Source organism: Acipenser ruthenus, chromosome 4 (assembly GCF_902713425.1).
Source record: "Acipenser ruthenus chromosome 4, fAciRut3.2 maternal haplotype, whole genome shotgun sequence".
Classification (NCBI taxonomy): domain Eukaryota; kingdom Metazoa; phylum Chordata; class Actinopteri; order Acipenseriformes; family Acipenseridae; genus Acipenser; species Acipenser ruthenus.
In genome coordinates, this window is record NC_081192.1 from 59,708,119 (window position 1) to 59,734,477 (window position 26,359).

At 38.4% G+C, this 26,359-nt stretch overlaps 1 protein-coding gene across 1 annotated transcript in view; it reads right to left on the reverse strand.

Moving 5' to 3' along the window:
• LOC117400038 (genetic suppressor element 1-like) overlaps window positions 1-25,825 on the reverse strand; it is a 147,128-nt gene extending 121,303 nt beyond the window's left edge. The window contains exon 1 of the mRNA XM_059022604.1: window positions 25,698-25,825. Coding sequence (XP_058878587.1) covers window positions 25,698-25,776 — 79 coding nt within the window. The 5' untranslated portion in view covers window positions 25,777-25,825. The remainder of the gene's footprint in view (window positions 1-25,697) is intronic.
• Between the last annotated feature and the right edge of the window lie 534 nt (window positions 25,826-26,359).

Consider the following 26,359-nt stretch of genomic DNA (forward strand, 5'->3'; position numbering starts at 1 on the left):
AGTTAGTGCTAGTGGTGCAAATACAATTATTGGTGATACAAGTGCAGTGCTGTTCCGGGTTTGTGCTGGCCTCTTTAACTCACATTCTTTCTCCCTGAATACACCAACCATGTTCAGCCAAAGCTGTGGGTTTTTAAATTGTGGCAGAGGGATTAACTGGCTATTAATTACCTAGTTTATCTCTCTGCCACATTCGGCACAGGGTTTCTCTATGCTTGTCAATAATCACTTGCTGTTAACCACGCATTCTCACAATTGTATCTGGATGAGGCATTTTAACCCCATCCAGGCTGTCAAACAATAACAATAAAACGGCATGTTTTTACACACAAACAATACATATGCACACAGGGACTGGGTGTACCACGTCACACACTGTAATGTTAGGGTTTGGATGTGGTGAAGAAATAACATATCAATAATTCGGCTGGATGCAGACATGTTCTAATGTTACAATTGTGTTACTACAGCTCACAGATTGTACACATTGCTTTCCAACTGTTCAACTCAACTCGCTTCCTGGTTTGTCAATGAAGCTTATTGAATACAAATTCTAGATCCTAGAACGAACAGGAGACGACCCGGTAGTAGTCGTCCACATCGGTACAAACAACATTGGAAGAGACCCCTGCAAAACAAGAGATCCCTGCAAAACAAATTCAGAGAGCTAGGAAGGAAATTAAAAGACAAGACCAAAACTACTGTATTTTCTGGGATACTGCCGGCACTTTGCAAAGGACCATACGGACAGCTGGAAATACAAAATCGAAATGCATGGCTGAAATCGTAGTGCACACAGGAAGGCTTCATCTTTCTTGAACATTGGAGCACATTCTACAACAAGGACTATCTATATAGGCGGGACGGACTGCACTTAAACAAAAAGGGAACCAATCTACTCGGAGAAAGGATCCTTTAGGAGGTCCAGAAGCATTTAAACTAGAAAGGCAGGGGGGAAAAAACAAAAAAAACAGAAGGGAGACCACATCAAAACAAAGGCAACAACTCAGGTAAGACAGCTATTAAATATATTTATCTTAATGCTAGAGGCTTCAGAAACAAAATGTTAGAACTTGAAGCTACTGCACTAACAAGTAACTACGATGTGATAGGTGTTACAGAAACTTGGTTGTCTGAGAGTGATGGAGACAAATGTAATATTAGTGGGTACACACTGTATAGGAAAGACAGGCAGGACATAAGAGGCGGAGGGGTAGCGCTATACATAAGAAATAGTCTTGAAGCCCAGGTGTTAAATCTGGACAAAGAAAACAACGGCGAATCAATATGGGTCAGATTCAGACGCTGAGCAAAATAATCTGTTATACAATGACATTAGAAATGCATGTAGAAAAGGAGAAGCCATACTAATGGGGGATTTCAACTTCCCCCATATAAAATGGGAAAACCTGGTGGGGAGCACAACGGACGAAATTGAAATGGTGGAAATGACAAATGACTTGATTTAGTCTTTTCAAATAACGAAGACAGAATAACTAAAACAGAGATCAGAGAGCCATTGGCAAACATTTGAAGTGATTTTTAAAACCCAAAAAGTAATGACTAAAGCTAAGGTTTACAATTTTAGAAAGCAAACTCTGAAAGTATGAAACAGAGACTAACAGAAGTAGATTGGAGTAAAATAGAGAAAACATCCACAGAAAGGATAGCTGTTTTTTAAAAATGTAGTACTAGATGTGCAAAAAATTTACATCCCAAAAGTAGACAAATCTGAATCTAAAACAAAATGGTTTAATAGATCAATTAAAAAAAAATATTCAGCGAAAAAAGGCACTTTACAGAGCGTTTGAAAGGGGCCAAAAACAAAGTACACAGAAAGAGTACTTGGCACTGCAAACACAATTCAAAAAGGAAGTTAGAAAGGCCAAGAGAGAGACAGAAATCAATATTGCTAAGGGGGCTAAGACCAATTCCAAAATGTTTTTCCAATATTATAACAGCAAGAGAACATTCAAAGAGGAGGTTACATGTCTAAGAGACACAAATGGCAAAATCATAGACGAAGAAAAAAAAAATAGCAAATATATTAAATGATTACTTTTCACAGGTTTTTACAAAAGAGGACATAGACAACATGCCCCACATGTTGACCTGTTCCTATCCAGATTTAAATAACTTTAGCATAACAGAGGCAGAAGTGTTAGGGACTAGGAGCTCTTAAAATAAAAACAAATCCCCTGGGCCGGATGAGATCCTCCCAATAGTACTCAAAGAAATGAAAGAAGTTATTTACAAACCGCTAACCAAGATCATGCAACAGTCTCTTGACACGGGTTGTACCGACAGACTGGAAAATTGCAAACATAATCGATCCGCAAAAAGAGAGACAAAACCGAACCAGGTAACTACAGACCAATAAGCCTGACTTCTATTATATGTAAACTTATGGAAACTATAATAAGATCCAAAATGGAAAATTACCTATATGGTAACAATATCCTGGAGACAGTCAGCATGGTTTTAGGAAAGGGAGATCATGTCTAACTAACCTGCTTGATTTTTTTGAGGATGCAACATCGACAATGGATAATTGCAAAGCATACGATATGGTTTATTTGGATTTCCAGAAAGCTTTTGACAAAGTCCCGCATAAAAGATTATTTCTCAAACTGAACGCAGTAGGGATTCAAGGAAATGCATGCACATGGATTAGGGAGTGGTTAACATGTAGAAAACAGAAAGTACTGATTAGAGGAGAAACCTCAAAATGGAGTGAGGTAACCAGTGGTGTACCACAGGGATCAGTATTAGGTCCTCTGCTATTCCTAATCTACATTAATGATTTAGATTCTGATATAGTAAGCAAACTTGTTAAATTTGCAGATGACACAAAAATAGGAGGAGTGGCAAACACTGTTGCAGCAGCAAAGGTCATTCAAAATGATCTAAACAGCATTCAAAACTGGGCAGACACATGGCAAATTACATTTAATAGAGAAAAGTGTAAAGTACTGCACGCAGGCAATAAAAATGTACATTATAAATATCATATGGGAGATACTGAAATTGAAGAAGGGATCTATGAAAAAGACCTAGGAGTTTATGTTGACTCAGAAATGTCTAAATCTTGACAATGTGGGGAAGCTATAAAAATGGCCAGCAAGATGCTTGGATATATTGTGGGAAGTGTTGAATTTAAATCAAGGGAAGTAATGTTAAAACTTTACAATGCATTACAAAGACCTCACCTAGAATATTGTGTACAGTTCTGGTCACCTCATTACAAAAACGATATTGCTGCTCTAGAAAGAGTGCAAAGAAGAGCGACCAGAATTATCCTGGACATTTGCAGAGCTTTTTTGAGATGTTATAGTAATAAAATAATGACTTGGATTGCATTATTGAGGAGTTTGGTGATTAAACGAGTGATCAGGAGATGATTGATCGGTATGTACGACTATTATTTATTTCTTAGCATATGTGAAAGCGATAGCGAACGAAAGGGTGGGGCGGGGCTGGAGATGCCTAGTGAGTGCTTTGTTGATATGCAGGGCCATTTAAACCCGTTTGACTGTGAAAAAAAAATACTTTTAAACAGCGCGTCTAAAATTAACTGCGCGTGTGAAAATAAATTGGACCTGACGCGCCTGATGCACACTTAATAAATGGACTGCAAAGGGTTAACAAAGCGACTTTAATCAGGGACCAACAATACAGTACAGACATTCAACATGAACTCAGGACAGGGCGCTTGCTGTGTGAGCACAACAAGCTACTCGCATTGGTGCTAAAGGGGGAACTGCATTGCTACTAAACAGTCCCTCCAGGAAATGCTATCTCACAAACTCTCGTGCTGATTCCATTTAAGTACGTTCAAAAGTTCCTACTGGTTTCTATTAAAAAAAAAAAAAACACACACACACACATTTAGCAACTCTTATTGGTTTACTTTTTTTTTTTTTTTTTTATAAATTTAGTCGTTGCCAACTATTTTTTATTACTTTCCCCCAATTTGGAATGGGCAATTATTATTTTGAAGCTCAGCTCACCGCTACCACCCCTGTGCTGACTCGGGAGGGCGAAGACGAACACACGCTGTCCTCCGAAGAGTGTGCCGTCAGCCGACCGCTTTTTTTCACACTGCGGACTCACCATGCAGCCACCCAAGAGCTACAGCGTCGGAGGACAACGCAGCTCTCGGGCAGCTTACAGGCAAGCCCGCAGGCACCCGCCCAGACTACAGGGGTTGCTGGTGCGCGGTGAGCCGAGTACACCCTTGACGACCTAACAATGATGTTTGGGGATTTTTTTTTATGTCTGTCATTTGTGTTTAAGGTTTTATTTCAACATTGTATCAATGTGCGACATAATTGGGCAATAAAAGTGATATGACAGAGACAGTTCAAACAATGACGTTTGGCGTCCCAGCATCACCCCCCTCCGTCCCCCACTCAACTCAGCCCAGCTTACTTACCCGTACATCAGTGTTTCTTTCTATTGTGCTTGAGATCCCCAACCAGAATCTTTCCATCTTAACCACAGCCAGTTGCTGCTCCTCTCTGCTGCTTCAGATAAGTTATTCACTGTGTGACGCAACTCTTGGCCACTGAATCCGACGTCTCTGAGAAACCAGGTTGTGAGTGTGCCACAAATCCTCGACAACCCACCTCCACTGGGTAAACCGGACTCTCCATCCTCACTGTTCCGCTTCAGCGGCTAGTTGAGCATACCGCAGTTTCTTCCTCTCATACGCTTCATCTACAGCATCCTCCCATGGCACTGTTAACTCTACCAGGTGAACAAGGCATGCTAATCCAGACCACAAGACAATATCTGGTTGAAGGTTAGTGGTGGCAATCTCAGGTGGAAAAATAAGCCGTTGACCAACATCTGCCAGCATTTTCCAGTCTCTAGCAGCTTCCAGTTGTCCTGGGTGAGGCTTGGTTTTAACACATTTTCTTGGCGGTTGCTTTCCTATGCGGAGGAATGTTGTCTTTTGTTACGCTTGTCTTCCAATACGAAGACCAAACATCTTCGTGATGAGGAAACTGATCCTGCTCTGTTCCATTGTCCATAGGTCTTGCTAGCCGATCTTGCATTGTTCCACACTCTCCCATCTCATCCATTCTCCCTGCTTGGCCTGGGAAATGGCCTTTATACACCTCATCCTCTCCTCCTGCTTTTGCACCTCGTTGACTACCAGCTTCCTCCTTTGAGCTGGGGCTGCCTTGTGCCATGTAGGAGGAGCTGAACTAAGTCCAAGACCCCCTCTTCCATGCTGAACTTGCCCCATGATATCACCAATTCGAAGGGCAGCCTTTGCATCTTCCACAGCTTTCTTTGCCGCCCACTTTCTTCCAGTTTTCAACACAGGTGCTGCCTCCCTTATGCATTTGTCGCGTGACTCTACTAATGTCATTTCCAGTCTGACCTTGGCGCACTTAAACTCCTCGGTTAGAGCGGAGACTGGTAACTGCAGTATTCCTATACCATAAAGTCCCACTCTGCTGAGGCAGCGTGGAACTCCCAACCATTTCTTGATGTATAAACTGATTAAAGCTTCCAGCTTCTCTACTGTTGTCAAAGAAACCTCGTACACAGTCAGTGGCCACAGCAGCCTCGGCAGTAGACCAAACTGAAAGCACCAGAGTTTTAGTTTGCCTGGTAAAGCGCTGCTGTATATGCTCTTCAACCCTTCCACTGCTTGTTGTCTAACTTCTCCCACACAAACTGTCGTACCATCTCCCACGACTTTTCACTGGCTTCTCAGACACTGTTGATATTGCCTCACCATGAATGTAGAACATTTTATCTACTACTTTATCTTTAATTATAGAGATGTTCATTGATTTAGTGAACTGTCCTTTAGTACTACTGCTAATCAGGGTCTGTACACTGTCACGAATGAATCTAAAACCTGTCTTCCCTTGTACAAGGTGCGATCACCTTTTTTGAGTGAAAGGTGTATGCGGCAGAGATAGATGGCTCTTTGATAGAAACAATTTTATTTATTTGAAGTCTTCCCACTGATGATGGGAATGGGAATGTAAAGATGGAAGCTCTGCTAACAAGATTGAAGTTTTTGCAGGTATCAGGCTTTTAAAGACACACCTGGGGTGGCTTTGACAGACTCACTGGGAGCATAAACTGACCCAAGACTGTGACAGCTACTGGAGCTTGTCTTTGTCTGAGCTACTAGTGCCAAGGTTTATAACCTTGAGGAGAAAAGCAGAAACGAGAATCTCATTTAATTAACTGAAATGTTCACAGTCAAGTTTCTTAATTAGCTTGATCTGAAAGCAGTCTGAAAGCTAAACACAGGTATTCTAGAATAATTCAAACAGAATATAAGTGTAAATGTTTTATTTTAACAGAAGAACTGTAAGAGTTTGAAACTAAGAGAATATAGTGCAGAAATGAACTTGCAGTAAAAACTTCAGTCAAAGCAAACAGAAGACTCTTCTATTAATGATGGATGACCTCGACAGAGAAGCAGGTGGTTTGGAATTTGCCTGAACAGGATTTTTGTAAAAAAAAAAAAAAAAAAACAGAGGGAGGTCAAGTTTAGTTTAAAGCATTGATAGCTAAAATGGGACTTATATATTTTGACTATGTTCTTGATAGACTGGATATAAGTGAGAATACTTGGATATATAGTTGCCTGCTTTGAAGTTTGCTATGAGCCTTCTACCAGCCCCTATCCAATATGTTTTAGTTAATTGTTAAACCACAACTATACATGTAATGAAGCCAACCAAATAAGGAGGACATCTTTTGATGTTAAAAAGGGACATATATATATATATATATATATATATATATATATATGATTAATGTTTAAGACTTAATTGAGACTTCTGACGTAAGAAGCGAGGCAAAAACCGAGGTGAAATCCTAGTCAAGTATCACCAACTTGCAAACTACAAGTTGTGTGATCCATGCTCTGAAGATCTCTGATCGAGCTGATTGCTGTTGGTGTCGTATTTAGAAGTCTTTGCCTTTGAAGACAATTCCTGTCCTTACAGTATATTCTACACTTCCATATATATTTTTGGGAGATAAGAACTATTTGGAATATACATCTCTCTTATATTGATGCATTGCTATAAGGTATATGACTTATGTTTTAGTATATGAGATTGACATATTGGATGTTTTAGGACAGGGATGGTGAACCTTTTTTAGCTGGAGTGCCCAAAGTTGGATTTTTTTTGTCACTAAGTGCCAAGGGTGCCAATGATTAATTAGGGGTGTGAAAGGTTATACAGCGGCTAAACGGTAACTTTTTAAAACAATATTTACTTTCCTTTTTTTGTAATTAAGTTTTTATTAAGCAAACATACCAAAAAAACAGCAATCCACAATACAAAATAATCAAGAACATTACATGAACTAGGACAGAACCCCTCCATCCGCCCTCATCCCCTCGCAACCTCCCCAAACCCTGAACCCCCCCCCCCCCCTCTGTTGTCTGGAGAGCAGGTGTGGGGGAACAATATTTACATTCCTATGACTAATGGGACTTCTGCTGCTGAATATCCGCTGACATTTTTTCAACCCGTGGTTCATAGTCAGTCATTTTTAGAGCAACACATGCAGCACTCATGTCATCTGTCAGCCTGTTGCGCATGTCTGATTTGATCAATTTCATGCCAGAAAAAAGCTGCTCACAAAAATATGATGAGCCAAAAAAAGTTAGAAGTGAATTTCCAGTTTTCATTGCTTTGAAAGAATTTGGCAAAGAATTCCAGACTTTCAATATCTCATTTTCTGCACTTCCTGCTTTTTCCCCATCTACTCTGTCACACTCAATCTGCTGTAATGGTACAAGCAGATCAGTGAATTTTCTTTTCCACACTGCACTTTCTTGAAATTCCAACAATTCAATTTCCAAACTTTCAAGTGCCAGCCATTCCAACTGGGAAATATTCAGCTGGTCAAACGTGGCTGTGTCAGGCCTGCTCATGAAAGGCAGTGTTGCCTCCATGTTGCGGAACTGAATAAACCTGGCTGCAAATGCTTCCCTTGAAGCCCCCACGATTTTGGAAAACTGGTGGTAAACTTCCTGCAGATTACTGGGACTGTCTGCAAAGTGTGCAGATTTCTGCAAATGTGTTTTCAGGTTTGGGAAGTATTTGATCTGTCCACAGTCAATGTCTCTTTCAAACACCTCTAACTTTCTTTCAAAAGCCCTGATATCCCCAAACATGCTTTCTGCTGTTTTGCCAAAACCCTGCAATTTTTGGTTCACGTCATTAAAATCAACCCCATCCCACTCCTGTTCCCCTTTATACTTCACTGGACACTTAATGCTGGTCTCCCCTCACCTCCCATAATTTCCTCTTGTCCCTGAGAACTCGCAATCTGTTCTAAGCAATTCCCTTACATTCCCCATTCCCTGTCCCTAAGTACACTGCACATTCTAATCTACACTCACATGCTGTTCTTGCTGGAGACCGGGGAGCCAGGGAGCGTGGCTGTGGTATAAGGCAGTGGAAGACTACTTCGCTGCAGACCAGTGGGAGGCAAAGTGAGGCAGCAAGACTGATCAAATTCAGAGAAAAAATGAATAATTATGAATATTCATGTTCTTTCCGTCCCTAAATCCACTTTTGCTCATAGATTATATTATATTTTTTTGGAAATTTACAGACATAAAAAGCAATAGTATAGTACACCTCACTGGGACCCATCAAGTAAGATCAATCAATCTTAATTTTATATAGAGCCTTTCATAGTGGAACATCAACTCAAAGCACTTCACAGCATGTAAAAGAATAACAGTCATACAATAAATACATAGTTTGAACATTATATTGCTAAAATACAGTAAAATATATAAATCACATTTCATGACGCACTAAGTTTAAGAATTATAATGCTAAACATCAGTAAAAGCAACAGTCACAGTGCATCATACAATAAATATAAGACGTTTGCTCAATTGGCGCGCTGCACCAGTAACCCTGGCCATAATGTTTTGTTTTTTTTGTTTGCAATTGCACACAGGGACAACCATTACTGGTGTAGCGTCATTTTTTTTCAACTGTATATTTACTTACATAAAACATATCTACTGTTTTTACATTTTGTAAAATAACGATTTAAAAGACGAGTAGCAGATAACATACTTATTAGAAAAATATTTCCGTGGTGTCAAACTACCTTGAAAAAAAGGAGTATCCACAAATGTACTCTACATATCAGAGGCATAATTTATTTTGAGATGTTTGTTTTTTGAGAATTTACAACCTGCTTTTCCCCACTTTATGAAGAGGGGTAACATACCACAGTATGACCCGTCAGAATTTAAACCTGCATTTCCCCATAGTTTGAAGATTAAAATAGTATTTAAAAAAACAAAAAAAAAACAGTGCATCAAACAAAGAATACATAGTTTGAGATACGAGTATGTGACAGTGAAATATATTTCCGGTATTTATGACAAGAGAAGGGTTTGACAGTCAAAACAGAGTGGGACATTTGCTTTAAAGTTCAATGCACAAATACACGTGTTGCCGCCAGTGACACCTGCAAAAGACCTTGCACTGCACATTAACACGTGTGCGAAAAGTTGTACATCTTTTTTAGGAAAGACGTAAGCCGAAAGTGCTTGGTTATGTAATTTCGACCTATTTTAGGCTCGCAGATCCCCGACCCCAAGTATAAGGTATGAAAGATTGTGGCCATTTCTCCATTTAGTACAGGAGATGACGGTCAGTAAAATGCTACAAGCATCAGGCTAACGATCCCTTCCTCCCCGCGTGTCCCGCTGACGCATCCATAGCTGACCACAATTACATTTGATCCTCCATGGGACAGACTTACTGTTTTTGATCAGCTTTCCCAGGGTACTTGAATAAAGCAGCTCAGCAGCATAAACAGCCAACCATGAACGTGTAGATAATAACGGCTACAGTTAGCAATGCTCAATTACTTGGGGCGGGGCAGTCCTTGCAAATCAAACTGAGTGGCTTTCCAAAGTGCCACTCAGAGGGCGTGCAAAAAAAAAAAAGCAGGTAACTGCTCACTCGGCGTGCCAACAAATACGACTCAGCGTGCCACTCGGGGCACGCGTGCCATAGGTTCGCCATCGCTGTTTTAGGACTTAGCGGTGGGCATTTTTAGTTTATGCATGCGTAGCCTTAGGACAAAACATGTTGTAACCATAAATGTATTGAAGTATTAATGCTATTATACCTGTTCAGGCACTGGGCCGCCCAGGTTGCCTGTCAGCTAGGATTCGACCTAGTCTGTAACTACTCAATCCATTTTAAGCATTTAATAAACTGAAGGGGTACTAATACTACTCTGATTCGTTAAAACTTCAAATCTTGATTATTAAAAGTCATCTGGATATGTTGCAAGCCTAGTGCACGAACAATCCACTTACAGGAGTCTGAAGCATATTTATGTCCTTGTGACAGAGATCGAATGGTGCTTGGTGTTAGATCTCCCTCTCGACCTGTGAGGGCGCTGTGTAACTGGAACACCTTAAGTAAATGGCACGACAATTTATTCTGTAGGGTAGGTGGAAGTTGGTCATTTAGGAAAGGGGCGCAGCTACGGTATCCAAACTCAATGACCCAGGCGGTAAACGGTGTGGCATCTGAGGATTGGAGTTAACCTAGGGGTCATGAGCGAGGATATAGGGGTCATAGCGGACGTGATCTGTTCCTTGGTAAATGGTTAGTGTTGAAAACCTACAAGGAGTCTGTGTGCTGTATCGTGAACTGTGAGTTTTGTCTTGTGTTTTGTGTTGCACTCAAAGCAATCTCTGCCACAGGGACTGAAACCCTGTATTGTTTAGCTGTGCAATTATTTAACGGTGCCAAATCGTGCGACACAAAAATAAATAACTGTTTAGACCGTGAACTCTTGTTTGTTGTTTGAGCACTGCATCACCTCTGACCGCCACTTTGCCACAGGTGCACACTCATTTTATTGTGTCATACTATGCTATGCTACCCAGCTCCTGGTCCAGGCCCTGGTACTCTCCCGCCTAGACTACTGCAACTCCCTCCTGGCTGGCCTCCCTGCGTCCGCCACCCGTCCGCTTCAGCTCATCTAGAACTCTGCTGCCCGACCTGGTGTTCTCTCTGCCTCGTTTCGCCCACGCTACTCCACTACTCTGCTCGCTCCACTGGCTACCGATCACCGCTCGCATCCAGTTCAAGACTCTTGTACTAGTCTACAGATGCCTTGACCAGACTGCACCCAGCTACCTCCAGACCCTCATCTCTACCTACACCCCCACTCGACCTCTCCGCTCCGCCTGCACTAGAAGACTGGCTCTACCTCCGCTACGCTCCCCTGCCTCCAGAGCCCGCTCCTTCTCCACCCTTGCTCCGAAGAGGTGGAATGACCTTCCTACAGATGTCAGGACTGCCCAGTCCCTGACCACATTCCGGCGCCTCCTTAAGACTCACCTCTTCAAACAGCACGTGTAGAACTCCTCTGTTTGTATCCTGGGACACTATCACCCTTCATTTAAATGTGCTTTATTTTGCTCTTATCTGCCCCCTATTTTACTGCATTTAATCCTGTACTTCAGAATACTGTAATCTGCCAAGTGTTTAACCTGTAGTATTTTGTATTTAATCATAACCTGATGAAACTATCACTATTAATCATATCCTGATGTAACTATCACTATTATCTGCTGTATTATTGAATTGTGGTTTGTCACACTTGAACAAAAGTTATTGTATTTCTTGCTCTTATTGTATTACTTGTATTGTAACACTTGAAATGTATTTGCTTACGATTGTAAGTCGCCCTGGATAAGGTCGTCTGCTAAGAAATAAATAATAATAATACTATGGTAATCACAATGAATATGTGATTTGTATGGTAATGCATGATAATGTATTTAAATGAGGCACCCCAATCTGAGTAATGAGATAAGCATCATTCACACCGTATTTACTAAAGGGCGATAATTGTATTGTGCGCAGTGAAGAGAGCGATAATTAGTTTGTTTGGACACCAGGCTTTAACCACTGATAGGTGCGCTATTTAAACCTATTTTTCTGGCCTGAAAACTAGTGCTGTGCAGTTCGATTCTTTTTACTAATTTGATTCTTTTGATTCATTCAGTTTAGTGTTCGTTTGATTCACTGATTCACTAATGTGAAATACATACATCTTGCTGACTTACTTGGTTATGAAAAAGTGTTTGAACGGAAAAATCTGGCAGCAAGGGCCATGTAAATTAAGACTGTTCACTTGGTGGGCCGTACCGTAAAAAAAAAATATATATACATATATATATATATAGATGTAATAAATTAGTTAATTAATATAGAGTGATTGCCTCAGGGAAACTTTAGATTGTTAATCACCGACACCCCCTGTGCAGATTTGCCAAGCCTGAGGATGCAGCCTGCAATCTGAATGAGAATCCACACCAGCAAAGACAACAAGGAGGACGAGAGGAAGAGAAACGTGAGGAGAGACTCCAAAACCGAAGTAAGCAGATTGTTTGGGGTCCCGGGGGTAGGAGAGTGACCCGCTAGATAGCTGGAATGCCAGATCGGCTACAGGTGCAGTAAACCCAATGGGAAATATTATTGTGTTTGTTAAAGAAATATATATATATATATATATATATATATATATATATATATGTAACAGTTAAGAAAGGACGCAAGTAGTATAGTGACTAGTAATATGTGATTAGACCAGCAAGTGATCTAAAGACTGCATGTGGGCGGTATTTTCTACAGTGACTTAAGTTATATTGTTTTGCCATTGCCTGCTGAACGAAGGAGAAAACGGTCAGCAGCCACTGCTAATAACAGTATCCATGTGCCTTGTGTTTGGATTTCAGCTCCTCCGCTGTGGAGAAGAGGGAGAGGTGATACGGCCCTGGAAGAACCTGACTACTGCAGAGAAGCAGGACAGGGTTTTGTTTTCACTTTAAACGTTTTGATGGGAACATTGAAAAGGAACGGCGCAACGGGGGAGGAGCCGACCTGGCCTAGGAGATGAGGCTGGCAACAAGGGGGAAAGAACTAGGAGTGAGACTGGCAAGTAACTAGCTGGCGACGGGGGAGATTAATCGGGAAGGAAGAGAAGTGCAAGTGCTGTGTTTAGCCTGTTGGCTATAAATATTGCAAAGACTGATTTTTAGTTAATGCCATTGCCGATATGGGACTGAAATTTCAGTGTAGAGATTACTGCTCCCATGGGCTGTAGAGATAAGGTGGGGCACGCCAGTAGGATTGTGGGAATACATAAGGGCTATGGTAATTCATTGCAATATTAATAACACAGTATGGGCACTGTTTAAAGACAGGCTTTAGTATATCTTCCTTGCTTGGGAGGTTTAATATTGGTTGCTGAAAAATTCTCATTGCTTGCGCATTGTTTTATTGTTTTACCTGTGTTAATAAAATATATTTTTGTGTAACTTCATTTATGGTGTGCGTGTGGTTGTGTATTATGTGTTGGGTTTCGTTACATTGGGATCCTTTGAACAGTGGTATCGTGGGGGACACTGCTGCTGTACCCTTGAGCAAGGTACTTTACCTAGATTGCTCCAGTAAAAACCCAACTGTATAAATGGGTAATTGTATGTAAAAAATAATGTGTAAAAAATAATGTAATTGTATGTAAAAATAATGTGATATCTTGTAACAATTGTAAGTCGCTCTGGATAAGGGTGTCTGCTAAGAATAAATAATAATAATAATAATCGTGTTGGCATGTCCTGGGGGCCACTGTTCATAAAAACTTACCTGGACATTACATATACATCGTAATGTACGTGAAATGTCTATATAAATTGCATGTAGGCCAATATACTCAAATATACTACTTTACGCAAAACACATTAACTAGAAGCAGCTTTCCTAGAACACTGACAGTATTTTACTTTCAATGGAAATCTGAAACAGTAAAAAAAAAAAAAAAGATGTCAGAGTATATAGCCTAATGCTAAGTCTCAATATTTAACTTTATATTCCAAAATATAACGTTTTTAACAGCATTGAAAAAAAAAGATACTGACAAGCTGTGAAAGTGTGAAATAGTCAACAGTACCCCTATGAAATATACCTTTTCATGACTTCTGTCTGGACACTTGGCACTTCTTTTCTCGCACACTTGATAACAATGCTCATTACATGTTCTAATTCTGCAACTTTTCCAACTTTTGCAACTTTTGTTATTTATTTTTTTAGCACTTTACGGGAAGCTGTTTTTTTGTACACAGCTCAAATGACGAACTTCTGCACCTCTCGTGAATTGAATTTCAGTTTAAGGTATGCTGTTTTTTGTCCTTGAGTGAATTGAATTTCAGTTTAAGGTATGCTGTTTTTTGTCCTTGAGTGAATTGAATTTCAGTTTAAGGTATGCTGTTTTTTGTCCTTGAGTGAATTGAATTTCAGTTTAAGGTATGCTGTTTTTTGTCCTTGAGTGAATTGAATTTCAGTTTAAGGTATGCTGTTTTTTGTCCTTGAGTGAATTGAATTTCAGTTTAAGGTATGCTGTTTTTTGTCCTTGAGTGAATTGAATTTCAGTTTAAGGTATGCTGTTTTTTGTCCTTGAGTGAATTGAATTTCAGTTTAAGGTATGCTGTTTTTTGTCCTTGAGTGAATTGAATTTCAGTTTAAGGTATGCTGTTTTTTGTCCTTGAGTGAATTGAATTTCAGTTTAAGGTATGCTGTTTTTTGTCCTTGAGTGAATTGAATTTCAGTTTAAGGTATGCTGTTTTTTGTCCTTGAGTGAATTGAATTTCAGTTTAAGGTATGCTGTTTTTTGTCCTTGAGTGAATTGAATTTCAGTTTAAGGTATGCTGTTTTTTGTCCTTGAGTGAATTGAATTTCAGTTTAAGGTATGCTGTTTTTTGTCCTTGAGTGAATTGAATTTCAGTTTAAGGTATGCTGTTTTTTGTCCTTGAGTGAATTGAATTTCAGTTTAAGGTATGCTGTTTTTTGTCCTTGAGTGAATTGAATTTCAATTTAAGGTGTGCTGTGTTTTTGTTAATAGATTACTTTTTTGTTAATAGATGAGTTTGCATTATATTATTTACTTTTTGTTACTTTCACCTCTCATAAATAATAGGCTGTACATTGTTGTTCCTTTTAAAATAAAATAAAATAAAAAAACTAAAAAAAAAATAAAATAGTACAGTGTACTTATGTTTCTGAAAGAAAAATATATTGTAGCTAGATATTTCTACAGTAACTACTGAAATAGAGCATTGAGCTTTGAAATACATTTATTTGGAGTAAAAACTTAAAATTGTACAGAACTTTCCACTAGAGGGAGCCATTGCCATACAGTTAAAAGCACTGTATGTAGCTAGACCCAGTTCTGTCAAAATATATGGTAACATCTGACCTTGTTTTACAGCAGATATAACTGCAACAATAATAATAAAAATATTTGTACAGGGAAGAATTGTACTACTGTAGAAAGATGGGAAATTGTACATGGAGGACTGCAACAATATGGCTTTTGGTTAAATTGTGGTATTACTGTATGACTGTTTTGTGACACAGCCCTCCACCTGTTCAGAGCTTGAGTAGCTGAGACAAAGCAGTAACTGAAATGATTTCAGTCAATCATCCAGGTAAGCTTTCTTTTTATTTTATGAACACCTTTATCTGGTATTTTAACTGAAAAAGATTTTTGAACGTGTCCTTGTACACTGTTTATAACAATATTAATAATAATTTGCTTCCTGGGCAATAAAGATATAACAAGACTCAAGTCAGAGGAATGTAAAGAAACTGAACTGAAATGTCCAGTGGTTAAAGAAAAAGGCTTGTAACCAGGAGGTCCACAGTTCAAATCCCACCTCAGCCACCGACTCATTGTGTGACCCTGAGGAAGTCACTTAACCTCCTTGTGCTCCGTCTTTCGGGTGAGATGTAATTGTAAGTGACTCTGCAGCTGATGCTTAGTTCACACACCCTAGTCTCTGTAAGTTGCCTTGGATAAAGGCGTCTGCTAAATAAACAAATAATAATAATATTTGAAACCAAAAAACAGAAGTAAACAATAGTTTATAACCACTCAGCCTCTTTACTGTAGGTGATACAGAATTAGCAAGAGGCTTTCAAACATTAGTAGTCAAAATGAGGGGGTTAGTTGCTGCTCTGAATGAATGACTGATTACACAGAAAGTATTATTTTATGTCTACTTTTAATTTCTCATATCAGTTTTTTATTTTTATGTCATAACGTAGTAAGGTTTGAGTTGCTTGATAACAGCCCCCAGTCCTTAACTTGAACCACTAGGTTGGGCCTGAATATTGGCCTCAATTCATCTATTTCTGGACCTTCACAAATGTGTTCCTCAACAATTCATTTAAAAACCCCACTCCTATCTCCACATCAAAAATACAAGCAACCACTTTCTGTTATACACTTGTGGCTCTGTAATTGTCTTGTGTGGGAGCTAGCAAGTGCAGGCCTACCTGGTCTCTAGCATGGGGATTCACAGTTCTGTTTTCAGTTACACTCATCTTAATATCAAATATCTTTTTCTTTTTTTGTAACGCTGTGGCTGAATACTCTACCTCCAAAATATGTTCAGGTAAAACAGTTACTGAAGTATATGGAAAAAGTTGTGTACTCATGACACAGACTCCTCGGGATCTATTCATAAATGGTTAACGTCTATCGAAATGAGCAAACAGGAGTACATGATCGGATTTTGTCCATAGCCGCCTATTTAACGGCAGTTGCTATTCATAAGAGATAATTGAGATGCGTCGTTAAGCCCAACGATTTTCAAATATGAAGGCTTGTTTTAAACAAATTGAGATAAAGCTTAACAATTACCTCATTAGCAAAGTTTTCATCGGTCCTGAGCGTCAACCTGCTATAAGAGTGAACAACAACAAAATGCTGTCGACAACTTGGAGTTATTGAACACTGAGTGTGGTGGAGTCTAAACTGACAATAGCATCAAAATGACATTATCAAAAAAGTTATCTGACCGTATTTAACAAATCCCGCCCCCACCCCCATAAATAAATAAAAAAGACACAAATTTACACTGCCTAAATAATTGATTTACAAGTGTTTTTCATTGAATTACATATGTCCTGCAAAGCAAAGGAACATTACCAATTGTTAAGGTAATTTAAATAACCTGAACATGATCGCATCCTCCAGTTTATAAATCACGTATCAAACAGGCATGCTGTTAATAACACAATGGGAGCTGCATCCTCCAGTTTATAAATCACGTATCATACAGGCATGCTGTTAATAACATGATGGGAGCTGCATCCTCCAGTATATAAATCACGTATCATACAGGCACGCTGTTAATAACACGATGGGAGCTGCATCCTCCAGTATATAAATCACGTATCATACAGGCACGCTGTTAATAACACAATGGGAGCTGCATCCTCCAGTATATAAATCACGTATCATACAGGCACGCTGTTAATAACACAATGGGAGCTGCATCCTCCAGTATATAAATCACGTATCATACAGGCACGCTGTTAATAACATGATGGGAGCTGCATCCTCCAGTATATAAATCACGTATCATACAGGCACGCTGTTAATAACACAATGGGAGCTGCATCCTCCAGTATATAAATCACGTATCATACAGGCACGCTGTTAATAACACAATGGGAGCTGCATCCTCCAGTATATAAATCACGTATCATACAGGCACGCTGTTAATAACACGATGGGTGCTGCTGTCATAGATTCCATTTGTTTATGTTCCCAACAGCTAACGAGGGAACTGAGCGAATGTTTATAGAGCTGATTATGTCATCAAAAGGAGACAGATTTCGGTTGTGATCGAATATATACCCATTCATAAAATGCTTAGCGACAGTCGCCGGTCTGCACAAATCATTTTATGAATATCAATATGGACGATTTCAGTTAGTTTTAAATGAAATTCGATTACCTAGGATAGTCGGCAAGTACTTTTATGAATATACCCTCTCATGACTCAATGAAAAAAAAACGTAGGGAATGAATTGCATGTATCCACTCTTAACAAGCTGACAGTATTATCAGCTTTTCAGACAGGTAAGTGTCCCACTTTACAAGAGTAAACAACTGACTTTGTTGTTCCTGTTTATCTGATTTTATGAGTTAACCTCAACATTGCTTAGAGTCGCTAACATTATGCATATGGTGGCTGTTGCTTTTTATTCTCTCACAGGTATTATGGTTATATTATAGTTGTTATATATCTTGTAATCCTACTGTATCTTTATAGGCTACTGGAGAACTCAAATTTGAATTGTTGGAAATAGTTTCACCATCAGAATCCACTGATCTGTTTTTTGCTGGTATTTCAGAGGACTTTCTGATATTTGTTGAACCCCTTCTGTGATCAAGCTGGTTTGCCCATACAGTAAGCATGCCTAATGCATTTTAAAGATGCTGGGGAGAATTGTGTAATTTATATAAGCTTGAAAAAATGGAATAGATTTTGAAATGGTTCCATTCTAAAGGGGAACTTGAATTTGTAGGAAGGAGCCTGTGAAGACATTAAAACAGCTTGCAACACTAACTGATAAAAGGAAGGATGTAAACGGGCCCTTAAAATATCCTATGTTGGACAAGACAGCCCTTTTCAGGAACAGAATTTAACAAGCAGCATCTTTGACTGAACCTGGAGTCATTGCCTGACAAGAAAAAGCCTTATGCTGTTGGGTCGAGGTAAATTAAAAAATGGCCCAATAACAATGCAGTGCACTAGATGGCAAGGGCTGCGTAATAGCAATGTACAGCAATAGACATATTTATATATTTTGACACACCAATGGTATCCTAATGGTCGGAACCACTACAAACTGATTCCATTGGAGTACCATGGCACTACTGAGGCAGTTTGCTAGTGTTGAATGAAGACAAATGTACATTATTTGTTATAATTACAAATCCATTGTGAGATCATTGCTGGTAACGTTGTGGTCCTCTTTTCAGACTACCAGGGTATTTAGGGTAATACATTAGTATTATAATATTATCCCAGTGGTACAGTATCCCAAAGGTTTTTGCTAGCTGTAGCCTATACTGTACAGTGGAAGTTATAGTTGAATAGAAAATAAGTAATTTACTTTGATTTACAAAACAGTTCTATAAGACTTGAAACCCCTTACTCTGAATCTGTTTTTTTTTTTATCTGCCATTCCATATATGTTACTATTATTGATATTAAGTTTCTTCTAAGTGAGTAGAGGGGAGGGTTGGGGGTAGTGATGGGGGTGGGGAATATTGAACAAGATACTGGTGTTAGAAAATATAGGAAGTTGATCAAATCTTTTAGCAAGTCATCATCAATGGCAAAAACCGAAAAAATTAAAGTTAAATACTAATATTAAAGGTGTAGTAGCGTATCATTCAGTTGTTTTAAGGTTTCCTACAATAATAGCCCATATTAATAAAATATAAACTTGTGGAAACAAAATGCAATTATTTGCTAGAAAAAGGCATTTTTAACCTCATAGTGCTCCAGGTATGTAGAGTAATATAATGGTAAGCAAGTAATGTACGAAAACAAACTAAATGAACTGGTCATACAGTAAAGGTCTGATTTCTGTTAAAGTAGAATGCACAGAATGTTAAAGTGAATGTAGTTAATAAAATAATTCCATGCATATTCCACGCCATACACATCTATTCACTACTCGGATCTACAATGTGTAGTTTTGTAAGAAACATATGTTTTAGTGACAATGTATTTTCATTTTAAAAACATGATTTCTTTCAGTCATGCATTTTCTTGGTCATTTCACCTGAAGAGTGAAATTATCCCCAACCCTTCAGGGCCCTGTTTCCTGTCCTTAACCAATGTGCTTTCTTTGACCTAGCATAGTACCAGATATCATGCTTTAAAATGAAATGACAATGTTTGCAGTACCATGGAGAATTCTTGTTTTATTCATATTAGGCCACAAGCAATGCATAACTTGGTAATATACTCCAATTAATAAGGCTAATATTTTAGTTTGTAGAATAAGTTTTATTAATTATACAACATGACCAATTCATAACTACTGAAGTGTGTCATCATTGTAAAAGGCTGATCCAGGTCTGACTGACATGCTAATAATCCGCAGTGGCTTGGCTTTGTGTTATCAACAGATTTGACAATTGTATGGTAAACGAAAAAAAGTCAAGTTGACAAACGTTTGGTGTAACATCTCAGTGTTACTTTTAATTTTCACACAATTTACAAAGAATCACATTACTATGTATGGGTGGTCAGCAGATGAAGCTAATTCCAGTAAATTTCTCCAAAAGAAAAGAGTCACAGAGAACAGAGAACTAAAATTAATTAAGACTGAGCAAAGATCTGCTTCAGTTCCCTTTGCAAAAAACTCATTTTGCAAATAAGGAAAATTACCCGTTTCCTCATCCACTGTTGCTTAGTGGTTGATGCAAATAAGGTGGGTGACTATTCTTTTATGAAGTTTGCAGAGCTGGGCATTTTGTTTAACAATAAAACAGGTTTGTGTGTGTTGGTGCTTTAAACAGTACATAACAATTATTTAAATTATAGTTTTGAAAATGACCCAGTATAATGCAATATACATGAAGAAATAATAAGTTAAAAATTCCTAAAAAAAAAAAAAAGTATTGTGAAAGTATAACATGCAGTGTTTACAGTAACATGTACATGGCAGTTTGTTGTGCTGTAGCTAGTCCAACTGGTGACTAGAAAAAAGAAAGCCAGCAGAGGAGAGCATCGTCATTTAGTCATTGGGGTGGGTTCTGTAGCAAAGCCAAGCCCATACTTTTGTGATAGTCATTACATTCAGGTTGTCAGGAGTGGATGCAAGTGGATTCTTTTGGGGGTTGTGCTAGGGGTTCAACAGCCCTTATTGTTGTGCTGTTGTCAAACTTTTCATTTATCATGCACTTTTTTTCCATAAGTACTAAAATATAGTTTCTATAGCTTTAAAGTTTTGAATGAGCCTTAACCAACACAGCTTGTACTTGTAAGATGAGTACTTTTCAGTTGTTGAACTTTCGTTTTGCTGTTGCTCTTTTAATTTCTCATGCACTTTTTGAAAATCCTCAAGGTACAGTACTAAAATACTCTATATACAGTAATATCTCTCCTCCAAGTTAGTCAGAATACCACACCCATGGATCTCTCATGTTTTGTGTGCCAGACAGAGATAATCATTTACTAATTAGAATGTTGTTTACCACATACTGTACCATCCTGCTTTATTTAAGCTGTGGAGCTAAATATTTCCTTTGAAAGGGACACTCTTACTAAAGGTGGCTCTTAATACACGTTGACCAACATGAAGGAGGCTTTTTAATAGTTTTGTCCTTCACATATTAGATATGAAAAATGATTAAATTATTAAGAGACTAAGGGCCTCATTTACTAAAGGATACTAAAATTAGAGTTAGCATGCACATAGAGAGCCTAATGTGCGCGATAAATCTAAATTTACTGCCACATTCATTTATGTGCACACTATTTGGCTCATTTACATGCCATAGCATGCACACTAAATTTACTGCAAGCAACAATTGAATGCACACAATAATGTCTGAGACTACACGTGATCACTTTCATATAAAAAGCCTCAGCAGTCCAGGCATATCTTTTGGTCAGTATTGTGAAGGTGGAGGTGGCTTACATTGACCAAAAATGAGCTTTTAACAGACACCGCACTCAGCAGCAAGGGACAGGCAGAGGCAACATCCTTATCTGATGTAAAAAAAAAAAAAAAAAGAAAAAAACAGTAGAAGCTCACTTTCATGTCCTGTAAACCTGTCCTCTGTGTGTGAAATGTAATTCCCTGTAAGCTTTGTAAATTGCAGGTTATTTAATAGGTTGCAGTTAAACCCGAATGACATAGTTTACAATAAATAGTTAATACTCTAAAGCAAGGGTGTCCGTTAATATATCAAATTGCATTGATGTAGTGTATCATTTTGGAATTCTTCTTTAAAACAACCCACCTCTTTTAATATAACACTTATAGTACTCAACACGTGCAATCTGCATTGTATGAGTGACATTCCCAATCACAGCCCACAGAGGTAGTAAAATAGCCAATCAAATGGCACACAGGATCCGTTTCCTCAAGCTCACTTAACAGCACATCAAATATAAATTTTGATTAAGATAGCGAAGCAAAGGTTTGTTTAAACTATTTTACTTTGTATAAATTTTAAAATCAGTAGCCAAACAGTAGTTGGAGATGTCATGGAAGCGAAATGTGAAGGAGGAACACAGAAGATTCCAAAATCGTTAGCCAGATGATTTTTTCACTTTTATAATGTTGACGGCATGGCAATATGTCTGATTTGCAATGCAATGGTTGCAGTTATGAAAGATTATAACATTCAACGTCACTATGACACGCTGCGACAAAGCAACGTCTTTTGAGTTTATTAGAAATGAAAGAAGCTATTGAGTCTTAACGAAGGTTTTTCTGATGTCAGCAAAGCGATTGCATGTGCTGCCAAACCTTTTTCAAGTGGTGAATTTGTTAAAAGTTGCATGCTTAAAACAGCTCATGTAGTATGCCCTGAAAATGTAAAAAATGTTTCTAATGTCGGTATGTCTCGTAACACGGTTGTTGAGCGTATTACCGAAATGGCAGATAATATTAACTTTTATGTTATTGAAGAGTGTTTTAAGTTTAAGGATGAACAACACAACCACAAGAAAGGACTTTTTAACTTCAAGAAACAATCCCTTCCCTGGGGTGCCCATTTACGTCCTCACTCACTGGTAAATTTATTTTATAACTCTCCCCCCAGGGTAGGGATTGTTTCATTTATATATGATAAACTTGTATCTTACAATGTTAAGACCCTTCCATTTATTTATTTATTTATTTATTTATTTATTTATTTATTTTGCCTATAAAGTTACGGAACAGCGTATAGCGCCTAGAAATATATGTTTGGGATGTTCATAGCCTATGTGAAATGTATCTGAAACAAAAACATATTGGAAATGTGAAAAAACGGCAAGTTATCAAAAGTGCCCAGCCATTTAAAGTGGAGATATCAAAAACACAAGCCAAGTTTCAAGAAACCATTGGGGCAACCTTGTCCAGCACAAAGCAAATGGGCACAACTGTAAAACCGATGGGGGCCAAGATTGCCCCAATTGTTTCTACTAACTTGGCTTGTGTTTTTGATGCAAGTTCGATCCGCTTTTATTGTGCCTCAAAAACACAAGCCAAGTTAGTAGAAACAGTTTCGGTTTTACAGTTGTGCCTATTTGCTTTGTACTGGGCAATGTCCAATGTGTTTTTGTTTCAGATATCACATCTTTTTTCACTTAATGGATAACAACACACACACACACACATTACGGGTATAGCAAAAACGTTCAACCTATATTTAGGCAATGTATTGCCGTTTGGATAGGGTAAATGTAAATAGTAGCCTAGTCTGTTGAAAGGGTTAAGATGTGAATCTGTAGCGTAGCGGTTATGTAGTTGGAGTAAAAGTATGACTAGTCAGGGCTCAAATCCTGCCTTTTATATTCAGTGCTCCCTCGCTATAACGCGGGTCTCAGGGGACACACAATATGAGCATTATAACCAAAGAGCGTTATAAATGGGGGAGGGGGTGGGGGGCGCTGCGGGACACAACACACATCTGACTAAAATACAAAATAAAATAACTCCCTCTCTATAATGCACATATAGTGAAGCAGAAATGTAACTTTCTGTGAATTAACCATGCATCAAGCATAAATCAACGCTATCTTTATTTATTTTTTTTTAAAAAGGAACATTCCCACTCGTGGGTCATTTAATTAGCAATTTTTAAACTATAAATAGCCTGGCTAAATGGGGGTTGGGAGTTAAGTTCGAAGCGACAGACAAGCAAACTAAGTGTGAGAAGGAGAGTGGGTCGGGCTAGGGCTAGAGGGAATGGGATCGCCCGAGGTTCGGCTGCCGGAGCGAGGCTGAAGCGTTGTCTCCTGGAGAAAGCTGCAGCTCCTCTCTCAGCAAAAAAAGTAAATACAGTGCCTATAGAAAGTCTACACCCCCTTTCAAAATGTTCACCTTTTGTTGCCTATAGCCTGGAATTAAAATGCATTAAAATATATATTTTTTTTTTCATTTATCTACACATCCTACCACACAACTTCCAAGTGAAAAAAATATTTGTAGAAAATTAATTAAAAATAAAAAACTGAAATAGCTTGGTTGGATAAGTGTCCACCCCTTCTTGTAATAGCAATCTTAAATTAGCTCAGGTGTAATCAATCACCTTCAAAATCATGCACCAAGTTAAGTGGCCTCCACCTGTGTTAAATTGTAGTGATTCACATGATTTCAGGATAAATTCAACAGTTCCTGTAGCTCTGCTGGGTAGTGCATTTCAAAGCAAAGACTCAACCATGAGCACCAAGGTGCTTTCAAAAGAACTCCGGGATAAAGTTGTTGAAAGGCACAGATGGGTATAAAAAAACATCAAAGGCCTTGAATATCCCTTGGAGCATGGTTAAGACGATTATTAAGAAGTGGAAGGTGTATGGCACCACCAAGACTCTGCCTAGATCAGGCCGTCCCTCCAAACTGGATGACCGAGCAAGAAGGAGACTGATCAGAGAGGCTACCAAGAGGCCAATGGCAACTTTGCCAGAGCTATAGGCTTTTATGTAAACCGTGCAAATGGCCCCTCCACCTACTGTTTCCTACCACAGTGTCCCTTATGTCTGTAGTTGTCATATCGTTGTTCAACTTTTCAGAACAGGTAAAGAAACAGTGTTATTCCACCTCAAGTGGGCCACATTCTGAGGTGTTTCCTCCACATGCAATGTAGAAATAGGTCCCAGAGAAAGAGGAATTGTGTCTGAGACTCATTTTGATGACCTATGATTTTAATAGTTATGCATGAAAAATAAATCTTGTGGTATATCGCTTTAAGTGTCAATCAAAACAGTTGCTTGGAAGTGGAAAATCTTAACATTTACAAATATATCTTAATATACTGCTGGATATTGGGTATGGTGACCACTGGTAAATGTTGACAAGCATAAAAAGCATGATCATACCCTTAAATATATGCACCAATATCTACTGCATAATTCACAGCTCTTTGGGCTCTTTTATTCTGTGGTTCCAGAATAAAACTGAAGTTTCAGTCCATGAGAGGTAAAATGGTTTGCAATAATCCCCCCCCCCCCCCACCCATTGCTTAAATCCTTTGACTGCTTCCTGAGTCTTAAACCACAGGCCCGGAAAGTGGAGCTGTGAAGGGCATCTTGCTCGCACATGATATCTACAAATGAGAGCGAATCATAAAAGCAGAAATTACAGCATTTCCTTACAGTGCCGTACTCTAGTGAAATCTAATAATAGTGTGTTACAAAGAAAATGTTATGTTTAGTATTCTGGACACCACCAACCTCGCCTACTGTGAAAATGTTATCTTCACACTGAATAATACTATACTTTAGTTCATCAGTCCACGGTGTACTTAAAACATACCTACCTACAATTTCTTATCAACATTTTCAGAATATTGCACTCCACTGCACAACAACGTATGCAACTGAATTGCAATTGTGTTACTAAACATCTGCTGTTTAGCAGCAAAGACCTTTCAAAGACCAGTTTGCCCCCCAAAAATATATTTGTTAATGTAATGTTACTATATCACCCACGATTCCAGTAACCAAACTGGAGAGCTAGACTAATCAATATCTATCTAACTATCTATATTTTTTGTTAAGTGTGGATGAACCCATACCTTTCAGAGAATAAATTAGCTACTCTAAACAAACTTACCACTTGCTGTTCTCTGAAGATGTCGCCTCTGATCTTTCAACTTCATTTCAAGGTAGATAGCAGTATAACTGGATGCCATTGTTGAAAATGAAACGTTGATCTACGACTGCTTTGTGTGGTTACTCTCACAATCACACATCTCTGTAGAATGATTTTTAGTTTTAGTGAACTAAGATAAGGAAATGGGTTTCCTGTATCTGATTGGCTTGTCAAAGCATACCATGCATCTCTATAGAAAAAAAAAACCTACAACATACAGTAAGTTCCCTTTCTTGCTCTCTGGCAATAAAAATGTCAATCACAATAACAAAATTAAGGTTACTCACTAAAGACTGAACAGTGTTAAAGGTTGTGAGTGCATTTTATAGCACCATGAGCATTTGATCACAATTTTCTTTTTTATTATTATTATGCATAGAATCTGAGAACATTATTTAATCTAAAGTAGTACCACAGATCATGCTTTAAAATCAAAATACAGTATAACTTGTTTCTTTAAAAACTGCACATTTGAGACCTATGTATCTAATGGAAATGCAGAAACATTTATGGAATTATTTTGTAAGCTTTAATTATTTTAAAACATTTGTATAAATGACCCAATATGTTGAGACTTAATTATAAAATAAGCTCCAATGACACTTAAATAATGCCTTGTATGT